This window comes from Salmo salar, chromosome ssa10 (assembly GCF_905237065.1).
Source record: "Salmo salar chromosome ssa10, Ssal_v3.1, whole genome shotgun sequence".
NCBI classification, from domain to species: domain Eukaryota; kingdom Metazoa; phylum Chordata; class Actinopteri; order Salmoniformes; family Salmonidae; genus Salmo; species Salmo salar.
The window spans coordinates 12419144-12430001 of NC_059451.1; the positions used below are offsets into that span (position 1 = coordinate 12419144).

The 10858-nt window shown below is 45.0% G+C and overlaps 2 protein-coding genes across 4 annotated transcripts in view; one reads left to right on the plus strand and one right to left on the minus strand.

The window, feature by feature from the left end:
* Nucleotides 1-4494, plus strand: part of LOC106613518 (prolyl 3-hydroxylase 2) — a 106132-nt gene extending 101638 nt beyond the window's left edge. Inside the window, exons 9-15 of the mRNA XM_014215861.2 lie at nucleotides 218-345; nucleotides 992-1087; nucleotides 1475-1625; nucleotides 1964-2081; nucleotides 2232-2307; nucleotides 2587-2727; nucleotides 2966-4494. Of these exons, the coding sequence (XP_014071336.1) occupies nucleotides 218-345; nucleotides 992-1087; nucleotides 1475-1625; nucleotides 1964-2081; nucleotides 2232-2307; nucleotides 2587-2727; nucleotides 2966-3067 (812 nt within the window). The 3' untranslated portion in view covers nucleotides 3068-4494. The remainder of the gene's footprint in view (nucleotides 1-217; nucleotides 346-991; nucleotides 1088-1474; nucleotides 1626-1963; nucleotides 2082-2231; nucleotides 2308-2586; nucleotides 2728-2965) is intronic.
* Nucleotides 4495-5122: 628 nt separating this feature from the next.
* ccdc181 (coiled-coil domain containing 181) lies at nucleotides 5123-10699 on the minus strand. 3 transcript variants are annotated; one of them, XM_045687331.1, is made up of 7 exons: nucleotides 10483-10699; nucleotides 10236-10331; nucleotides 9721-9825; nucleotides 7374-8408; nucleotides 7002-7148; nucleotides 6506-6663; nucleotides 5123-6198 (listed from the first exon to the last, which is right to left on the minus strand). In XM_045687331.1, the coding sequence occupies exons 3-7, from the start codon at nucleotides 9823-9825 to the stop codon at nucleotides 6027-6029; spliced, it is 1617 nt and encodes a 538-aa protein (XP_045543287.1). In that variant the 5' UTR covers nucleotides 10236-10331; nucleotides 10483-10699; the 3' UTR covers nucleotides 5123-6026. The 3 variants fall into 3 exon arrangements, with proteins under 3 accessions (XP_045543287.1, XP_014071338.1, XP_014071337.1); XM_014215863.2 differs by having other exon boundaries at nucleotides 10236-10336; XM_014215862.2 differs by lacking the exon at nucleotides 10236-10331 and having other exon boundaries at nucleotides 10483-10697.
* Between the last annotated feature and the right edge of the window lie 159 nt (nucleotides 10700-10858).

Below are 10858 nucleotides of genomic sequence, written 5' to 3' on the forward strand. Positions count from 1 at the left end.
TAGCTCTAGAATAGTTGAAATACATGGAACGGCTTGACTCTGAGGAGAGGTTTATAGGACTCTGTAAATTAAACAGAATTTAGATTGAACTAACCCATGATGTGATGTGTAAACAACTTGACAGATCATTGTGTTCCAGCATAGATGAGTTAACACTTTGCCCTCATCCTCTGTACTGGTGTGTGTGTTTGTGTGTTTGTCTGCGTGTGTACTGTAGGGGGGCCCTTGGTGTATGACAGTGTGCAGCTGGTCCAGAACTCAAAGGCCCTGAACGGAACTCAGAGGGTTCTTCTGGATGATGTCATATCTGTGGACGAGTGTGCCAAGCTCACAAACCTGGCCCATGTAAGTCGGCTGCATCTTATAATTGGTATTTTTGGTATTTTATTAGGATTAGCTGTTGTTAAAGCAGCAGCTACTCTTCCTGGGGTCCACACAAAACATGAAACATGACAAAATACAGAACATTAATAGACAAGAACAGCTCAAGGACAGAACTAGCCTTCCCTGTGGCTCAGTTGGTAGAGCATGGTGTTTGCAACGCCAGGGTTGTGGGTTCGATTCCCACGGGGGGCCAGTACAAGAAAAGAAAAATATATGTATGAAATGTATGCATTCACAACTGTAAGTCGCTCTGGATAAGAGCGTCTGCTAAATGACTAAAATGTAAATGTAACTACATCCAAATATTCACTATCATGAATTGTACGGTGTATAAACGTGCATTTCAATTGATCACTATTTAGTGTGTTGTTACAGGTTTACTGTGGGCCGGTTCCCCAGACACATATCAGGCCTAATCCTGGACTGAAAAGCGCTTTCAATGGAGTATGCTCCATCAGGTATGCTTTTCAGTCCAGGACGAGGCTTAATCCGTGTCCAGAAAACTGAACCTTGGTGCACTTTGTGAACATGGCCATTGTTTGGTACTTGATAAATGCATTTCTAGAATATGAGAGCCAGGGGTTCAGTTCTCTTGTTTGGTCTACAGACTGTCACTATGGCAGGAGACGGATACCGAGGGAAGATGTCTCCTCACACTCCCAACGAGAGGTTTGAGGGAGCCACTGTGCTGAAAACACTGCAGGTAAGCAAGCGCCTATACATAGACACTACGGAGACGTGTTTGAAACCGCTTGATTCGTATTGCCCTTTTCATATGACAATCTCTCAGTATCGCTCTTGTCTCAAAGTTATCAAAAGTCACTCTTTCAGTACCTTAGTAGGCAACTACAGAATATTTTTGGTTCCTTACAAGCAGGGATGCAAATTAAGATACCCTGCTAGCCTGAGGCTAGTATTTTTCAGACTGGGCTAGTAGAACATTTTTCCAAACAGACTTTGGAAAAAGTGGAGAGTGTCACCCGGGCTAGTAGAAGTTGCAGTCTACTAGCCCGTCTGGCTAGTGCCGTTCTATCCTTGGCAACATGCTGGGGGAATATTTAACCATGTTTCTACTGTGTGTTACCTGCAGTACGGCTACGAGGGCCGTGTCCCATTGAAGAGCGCTCGTCTGTTCTATGATGCCAGTGAGAGGGCCAGACGCATCATCGAGTCCTACTTCCTGCTCAACTCAACGCTCCACTTCTCCTACACACACCTGGTGTGCCGGACCGCAATCGCAGGTGAGCCAAGTCACCAGTGATGCTACTAATTATAATGAAATTCTTGACTTGAGAAACATTTGGAATTCAGTTTACTTCCTGAATTGACTTAATTTAAATGGAATTGACCCCAACCCTGTTATGGTATCATTATATCATTATCAACCTTTCCTTATAGTGTCATACTACCTTGAGCATTATGTGACTTTGAGAGTTTGAGCATGTAGGTTTAGTCAAATTTGGTTTAGTTTGCCTCTTTGTTGCTTTAGTAAAGTTTGTCTCTGTTTTGTGCTGTTTTGGGGTTAATCAACTTGGTCTCTGTTTGGGTTTAATATAAGTTTTATGTCTGTTTGGTAAAGGGCAACAGGACCATAGAAATGACCTGAGCCATCCCATCCACGCTGACAACTGTCTGTTAGACCCAGAGGCCAACGAGTGCTGGAAAGAACCACCAGCCTACACCTACAGAGACTACAGGTTACCACCTAGCTCTGGTCCATGGCTAAGCTGCCTCCTAACAACATTGAAACATATTTGTGCTATCAATGGCACCATATTATTACCGTTAACTAGTGTTAAATAGTCATGGCTAGAACACATTTTCAATGGTTTTCATTGTGTCCTAAGTGCTCTGCTGTACCTGAATGGAGACTTTGAGGGAGGGGAGTTCATCTTCACAGAAATGGACGCCAAAACAGTCACAGTGAGTCCTCTCCTGAGAAGGGAAAAAATCGTCTTTTTTTTTTTGGGGAAGAGTGAAGTGATCAAAATGTCTCATATCATTGTTATTGCCCGTCTTTTCGGACGTTTTTATTAGTCTTACCGTCTTACCCTTTCTTCGTACCTTTGCGTGGCACTTTTCTGTCGTTTGGAGCCTCGTCTAAATAACGTTGGAATTTCCCACGTCCAATGTGATCCCGTTTCCACCACGACAGTCAGGTACTGACCCTGACCCTCCTCCGTCCCCTCCTCCGTCCCCTAGGCGCAGGTGAAGCCAAAGTGTGGTCGTATGGTGGGGTTCTCGTCTGGCGGAGAGAACCCCCATGGAGTGAGGGCCGTCACCAGGGGGCAGAGGTGTGCCGTGGCCCTGTGGTTCACCCTGGACCCCCTCTTCAGAGAACTGGTAAACACTACAGCCATGGCCCTGTAATGTCTTTTATGACTATGATTTCATAGAGACACACGTATAGAGTATAGTACCTCATGTTATGTACAAGATGTTGATCATGGCTATTGATTTAGGAATATATTTATTGCTGTTTAGTTAGGAAGATGATTCTTTCGGGAAGATGTTTATATCACGATACATAACTCCTCCTCTCTTTTCTCCCTCTCTCCCTCCGTCTCTCTTTCTCCTCTAGGAGCGCCTGCAGGCAGATGAGGTGATGCAGGCGTTGGACAACCAGAGCAGCCAATCACAGTGGGACACAAGCCTCAACATCAACCCCAAAGACGAGCTGTAGTAGTCCGCCGGCGCCCAGCCCAGCACCCCCCAAATCTTTATATCTATCTATTTATTTAATGAAGTTTGGATCAGAACAATTTTATTTTTGTACTGTTTGAAGTGCAAGGTTATATAGTTATTTGTGTTGTCGTCGTGGCTTTTAGTCTGTTGTGATTCTTTTTCTTCTTCTGTACATACCAGTACTTGAGTTCACGTTTGGGTCTTTGTTTTTCTTTCCATTGACTCTCTCTCTCTCTCTGTTGGGGTGAAACCCAGTCATTGTGCCTCACACTTTATAAGGTCCAGTTGACTTTGTGATGACTTTATAAGGTCCAGTTGACTTTGTGATGACTTTATAAGGTCCAGTTGACTTTGATGACTTTATAAGGTCCAGTTGACTTTGTGATGACTTAAAATGCTCAGTTCCCTTTGTGATGACTTTGTGTAGTGTGCGGGTTTGCACACAAGGTTCTTACAATACAGACCTGTCATACATATGTACAGTTCTTACTGCACTGTGAACAAGCGAAAGAGAAGAACAGCAGTTGACATTGTTGTTCTCTGTTATAGAAAAAAAAAACAGGCTGTTTATAACGTTTAAAACATGCACTCATAAAACAATCGGTAGTGGGATTATCTCTTTCGGGCGGTGTAAACACAGTAAATATGTTTCATCTATTTATTCATTGAAACATTGGCTGGAATATATGCATTCACCGAGAGAAAGAGGTCAGACATTTCTTTACAAACAGGGAGCTATAATCCCTTTCAGTGACTGACAATAGGGATTGAATTTATCTGTCACTATTTTATTGTGCACTTTCTTCTTGTTTGTAGTGTGATAAAGAGACACCGTCTTCATAACTCACATCCCTCCCTAGCTCTGGTCCATGGCGTCAGCAAGCCTTACTAACGCCTTGGACCAGAGCTAATCCCTCCCATCAATTGTAATCAAACGCAGAGCAAGATAACTGTTTACAAGTTAGCTGACACACGGGCACGGAGTGTGTGTTTTGTTGTTGTTGTGTGTTTTATGTGTCTGTTTTAAAGATAGACAGCTGCTATTGCAATTGTCGGCATTTGATATTAGAAGCTTTTTAATAAAAGATGTCATTTATTCCTGTTTAAAGGAATTCTTATAGGTGTCCTTTCCTTTCCAAACTTCCTCATTTCATGGGTCAAAATAGACAGACAGGCAGACACACTTAAAATCCAATGGAAAGAAAGTGCCTTGTGTACTATGATATTTCAGTGATACAACTGCTAACTATACGTAACTTATCCATTTTAAGTTAGATTAGGGTTTTATCTTATCTTTTGATAGGGAGGATGGCCACTCGCTAATATTTAAATATAAATTGCTGTAGCACAAACAAATTGTTGTATCCATCTCTTTTGTTGTTAATGTGTACTTATAAATTAAAAAGACAATATTTCATAAAATAACTTATACCGTGTGGTTTATTATTTGGGAATGTGTAAATTGTTTAACATTTGTGAATGCATTGTCTATAGGTTCAGTTGTAACCAACATTTCATGAGGTGGTTTTACAAAAATGTATTTGAAAATCTATACATGAATACGACTATAAGGAAATAGATCTTAAATATCAAGATAAATATAGAGGTGAATTCTTTTTAGTACTGACTGTTCCAACTCTGATTTTTCTAATTACAAATGATGTATATAGTATCAAACCATCTTTCTTTTTAAATCTCTTAGCATCTATAGTCAGTGCATTGTCTCAAATCAGATAGCCGGCGGGAAGTAGGGGTGCTGAGGGTGCTGCAGTACCCACTGAAAAATCTGGAAAAAAATACAATATTAATAAATTATTTTAGATTTGTTTAGAAGAAGAAGAGAAAAATCTCACAAAGGTAGTGCACTGGGCCTTTTACGAGTCCTGTATTAGCGGACCGATACGGCCGTCTGTAGCGCGGGCACACAAAGAAAAACTTCCCCCAGCACCCCCACTCTCAAACATCTTTAGAATGAAGCCTTGGAAAGACGCCCTCTGACGGAAGACAATGTGGTCAGTGTAGATGCCACTACTACAAAGGACCTAACTTAAGACAGATTTAAGAATAAACTTTAAAACACTCAGTGACAAACGATTTATAAAGGCATTATGGTAACAGTGGCAATATGGCTACCCACACCGAGACTACCTACTAGCACTGCAGGCATTTGTGAGCTCAATGTTTTCTAGTAGGCTAGGTTAAAGTGCATCAGCAACAGAGAGGAGGCTGTTGACAACGTAGAGAACAAGTGCCAGTAGGCCTATAATCACATTCTGTATATATATATTTGTTGTCACACAGCTATTGAACCAGTCACCTTGGTTATAATTATTCATTCGATCAAATAATCTCTTGATATACTGTACACAGTGAGCACGGGATAGATCACCGACGCCTGATCAATTCGAAACCCTTAGGACTTGTGCATGTTTTATGAAGTAACGTCGAAGAAAACAGAACGTCGGAGGTCCTAAACGGATCATCTGCGACAAATGAAAAGGTAGAAAATAAAGCCCTTCTCTCGACAGTAGTCTCAGTGCTGATTCCATCTAAAGATTCACGTTCAGTACAAATGCCTCATTTTAAGTTGTATGCTAGTTTATACTGGAACGGAGCCTAGATTTCTTTGGTGATTCCCCTCTCCCACACTGAGATTTCGGGGGGGGGTTTCGGGTGGAGAAGATGCTTTTTCAATGGGAGTCATCCAATGCAGGATGAATGACAACGGAGCTGATTATCCCTCCAAAAAAGTATTTTTTCCTTATGAAACCCTTATGAAAAAGTGAAGATTAGTTGTACTTTTATAGAGCTAAAAATAGACAACTATGTAGGCCCTAAGTCATATACAATTTCATCCGTGTTCATGTGTCTCTGTGTACCCGTACCCTTAGCTTTGCTCAGATCTCGACTATTCCCTCTCGAGGTATGATGTTGCGAATGGTGGGTTCAGAAGCCGCTCAGAAGCGGTACGCCAGGTGCTCGGTGAAGCGGAAAGGCTTGGTCTCGTTGACGGTGCACAGGAGGTCCTGCATGCGCCGGGCGCGCCGCTCCTCAAACACCAGCCTGCGGGAGCGCTCTCTGGCCGCCTGCTGCTCCGCCCGCTTCTCTGCCCGCTTCTTCTTCAGCCACCTGAGGAGAGAGAGAGAGAGAACCGGACAAATTATTTAAAAGATCTTGAGTGTCCAGACCAGGGCTATCCAACCCGGTTCCTGAAGAGCTACCCTGCTATAGGTTTTAACTCCAACCCCAGTTGTAACTAACCTGGTTCAGCTTATCAACCAGCTAATTATTAGAATCAGGTGTGGTAGATTAGGGTTGGAGCGAAAACCTACAGGATGGTAGCTCTCCAGGAACAGGTTTGGAAAGCCATGGTCCAGACTATCTCCAAGGCCCTTCGACAGTAGACGGACATTCACCCAGCTGAGTAGAGACTCACAGTTTGAAGGCTCGTTCACACTCTTCTCGGTTGTGCAGGTAGAATCCACTCTCCTCCTCCAGCCTCTTCATCTCCTCCAGCTGTCTGTCTCTCTGCTGTTGTTCGTGTTTCCTCTGCAGCCACGACTTAAAGGCCTCGTCTGGGTCACTGTGCTCCCTCTGAGGGAGGCAGGACACAGGGAAAAATCTAGTCAAAATGGTTTTCACTCACTATCCTACTTTCTTGGATTGGCTTTTCACAAGCTTTCTGGTGCAGTATATTCTATGATTGCACTAAAGACTATAGCAGTTTAGCATACAGATACCCAATAACAACTTTTTCATTTATTTATAATACGTATCAGAAAATAACTGTCTTCCCTTTATTTATTCAATTATTTAAGCAAATAGCATGTACATTTAGCTGAAAGCACTGATTTCTGCAAAGTACTACTACAGTACAATTACAGTACTACTACAGCCTGTGCTAGTGTCGCCCTCTAGTGGCCTGTGCGTACCCTGCCATTACTTCTCTCCATCTCCTGGGCTCTGTAGATCCTCTTCTCCTCCTGCAACTGCTCCTTCTTCCTCACCAGCCATGCCCGGAACGCCAGCTCATTCTCCTGACGCTTCTGCTCATCCTCTTCCCTCTTCCTCTGCTCCTCCTGAGAGAAGGGGCAGGGGGAGAAAGAGAGAGAGAGAGAGAGAGAGAGAGAGAGAGAGAGAGAGAGAGAGAGAGAGAGAGAGAGGAGTCGGGGAGATAAAGAGAGAGGGGGAGCAAGGAGGATCATATAAAAGCAGAAGGGGGAGAGGTAGAAAGAGTTACACAGGAAAACAGAAAAGGGGATTTATCTTTCATGATAAGCATTGGGACTTCCTGTGCTCCCCACCTCTCTGGCGAGCCTCTCTCTCCTCTCCTGTATTTTGTTCAGTAGCTCCTTCTGTTGGGGCGAGAGAGTGAAGGTGGCCTGCTGGGAAGGGGTACTGTTGGCCGACTGCACCCTGCGCTTGGTGCCCCTCCCCCCGCTGCCCCTCTGGCTGTGACTGGCCGAGTTGGGCCGGTTCCTGGGCTGGGCCGGAGGTCTGGGGGCGCGGTGGTGCTCGATCCCTATGGACATAGTGCTAGAGATGGGACGCAGCGGCGAGGATGTGGGGGTCTTGTTCGGGCTCAGGTCACTTGGACGGGAGGACGAGCGTGAGTTGTCGCTGGGGAAGCTCGCTAAAGGTGGCAGCATCAGGCCGCGGCTCTCCACCTCCTTCAGGCTGACAAGGTCAAACTTGCCATCTTTCTCCACCAGGACTTTGCCCTCTTTCCCCGGTCCACTCTGGCCAGCCTCTCCACCTCCACCACCACCCCCATCCTTGATCCCCTGCCCTCCTCCTTCACCTTCCCGTGGGGTGATCTTCAGCTCAGAGAGCTTCCCTGACACTTCACTCTCTACCTCCATTTCCTTGCCTCTGGCCGTGCTGCTCACCTGCTCTACCACCCCCGTCTTTTGGGGGGTGCTGCTGTCTTTCTCGTAGTCCAGCGGCGCCACCACCAAATCCACTAGCGTTTCTTTGAAGTGAAGGCGTCGGCGCCGAGTCATGTCCGGCGCTTCCTGGTCCTGCAGCTGCCGATTGGCTAGCTGGATCTTCTCCAGGATGTACTTCTTCTCCTCTTCCGGTTGGTCTTCCAGCACCGGAGGGGGCGGCGCTGCGGGCGATCCGCCCTTATATGGACTGTCTCGGTCGGAGTCGAACTCCAAAGGTTCCATAGGCGAGGGCCACCTCTCCTCCTCCTCCGCCTTCTCTGACTCGCTCGCCCACTTCTCCTCCTTCGGGCTTTTCTTGTCCTCCTTCCTCCCTCGCTTCTTCTCTTCCTCCTTCCCCTCCTCCTTCAGCTCCTTGTCTATTTCGGCCTCGATGTCCTCGTAGTCAGGTTCCTGTTGAGGAGGAGTGACGGAGTTCTATTCACCTGAGTCTCTCAGCAGACAGTGTGTCAGCAAACGATATGGTAATTAGGTACTTTGATACTTTGTGAGAGACATGATGACTGTGTGCATGTGTGTGTGTGGTTATCAATGTACCCAGTCCAGAGCCCTATAGCTGTGGCACAATGAATGTGTCTGGATGTGTGTCAGTGGGTTGGATTTCACACACAGACACTGAGATGCAGGCGCAACGGTAACGCAACACCGCACACTGTGGGCGCATTTGAGCAGATCACTTTTGTCAAGTTGGTGACCATCGTTGGTCACCGCCTTCCAAAGTGTGTTGTATTATGGGGATAAAAATAGTCAGATTTGCGCTTACATGACGACTGCATGAGCTTTATAAAAGATCAAAAGGCATGACATTTTGACTGCTAATTTATTTCTGCAGTTGCTCTTCACCAACTTCATCCTGCAGCCATCACCTGCATTGTGGGAAGCTCTATTGTCAACCAATCATTAGGGTGTTTATGTTTGACTCACGTGATCATGACCAAAGACCTGACTAAAACAGGAACCAACTTTGCAGTCATTCATGTATAATTGAATGTGATATTTGAGGCACTCTTTCACCAATTGATAGTACAATGTACACAACTATATTTACAGTGTGTGAGTGTGTGATATGGGGGTTGGAGACATGTTTACTTCGACATTACCAAGTAATACTTTTATAAACACTGGCAACACTGCCATGTTGCACTGAGCCTTGCTGTTGGAAAACCACATCAGTGTCCGACTTTCGGCTGTCCCAGATGCACTTTCCCCGACTTCACTCCTTAACTTTTGTTTACATTCGGTTGCTTTCGCCTTACTACTCAAAAGATCCCTGTGACATTTTCACAGGAAGTGGGCAAGTCGGGCGAACCAGCAGCTCACTGACCTACTTGGCCGTCGCTCCTGAGGTGCATTCAGTTCACTTGAACGTTTGCTACGTTGCAGAACGGTTTGTACTGAACGACACGTTTCCCCAAAACGTTGTTGTACGTTCTTGAATAGACTTTGAGGTACGTTTGCCCTCATTTAGTGGGTGTGGCAAGGTGTGGCTTGAAGCAATGAGTGACATACATTATTTAAAAGGCAACCCATCCCCTATGTTCAACTGAACGTTCAGTACAGCACCGTTTCCGCTCAGTGGAACGTTCCAGAACATAAAAACGTACTGAACGCAGCCCTGGGTCCTCACTGATCAGCTAATCCCCGCTGACTTACCTGGCCGTCGCTCCACCTGTCCTCCCTGATCAGCCAATCCACACTGACCTACCTGGCCATCGTTCGTCCCCTCCTCACTGATCAGCCAATCCAGGTCCTTCTCAAAGTCGTCCTCATACTCCTCCTGGGTCCTAGTGCTCGTTGGCACCAGACTCATCTTCTCCAAAGGAATAGCATGAAGAACAATACAAGATCAACCAGGGCATTGTATATGCAGGGCCATTTGTGATGATAACCCCAACATTATACTTCCAAGGGTATACATAAGTCCATTGTATTTAAATTCACACCAGTTCAGGGAAGTTTGCGCATTGACAATCCCTCATAAAACGCAAATAGAATACAATTCCCGACTGTTTAAGCACACATCACAAGCATACACATTCTGAACACTCACAGATCATAAGTCACACAATATTATAGTGGACCTGTATTCACGACTCCGTGGCCCTCCCATGGCTAAATGACGCATAGCGCAGGGTAAACACTTCAACCTGTGACAGGTGCAATTGTTTGCATTACTTTTATTATGGGATCGTATTGTGAAATAGGCTAACTTGTCTTAACTGTTATTGGAGTTACTGGCAGATTTATTGCAGCTTGTAGAATCTTACTGATACAACAGGACAGCGTGATGTGACAGACACAGACATAGCCTGGTTTCTAGGCTCCAATACAAGAGGAAACAATGATGCAACATTAGAATAGGCTATTATTTCTACAAGCAATAGCCTACACACTTTATTATAAGGCACACGTCTGAAATAATTAGAAGCACAACCGTACCGTTACCCGAACATCGAAATAAACTCACCACTACCAGATGCTTGTGCGTCTCCTTTTTACTCAGAATCCAAAAAATAAAAAAAGATGTATTATACCCTCTTATATGGGAACTCGTTATTCGTTTTAATGGCCTACATTCTCGTGATACAGCCGGCCGGAGCACCAGATAATCTCCTGTGAGTGTCCCTCTCTCTCCCCTGCTCCACTAAAGGGTTTAACAGTCCTGTTGTCATAGAGACGTACAACACGCACATGCGTAAAACAGAAAAACAGTCTCTCACACTCTGGCAAACGCACACTTCTTCATCTCAGTGCACACAGACACATCTATAGATCTATCAAACTGGCAGTCATGAGTAATGGGAAGGATTTTATAGACTAGTGTGGGCTACATTCTAAATATG

Excerpts from the sequence above, each read along its gene's own strand:
- ccdc181 (XM_045687331.1), bottom strand. The coding sequence starts at position 9,825 with ATGAGTCTGGTGCCAACGAGCACTAGGACCCAGGAGGAGTATGAGGAC. Across the intron at positions 8,409-9,720 it reads AGGGGACGAACGATGGCCAG|GAACCTGACTACGAGGACAT; the intron begins GTAGGTCAGTGT and ends CCTCCTCAACAG. Across the intron at positions 7,149-7,373 it reads GAGAGAGGCTCGCCAGAGAG|GAGGAGCAGAGGAAGAGGGA; the intron begins GTGGGGAGCACA and ends CCCTTCTCTCAG.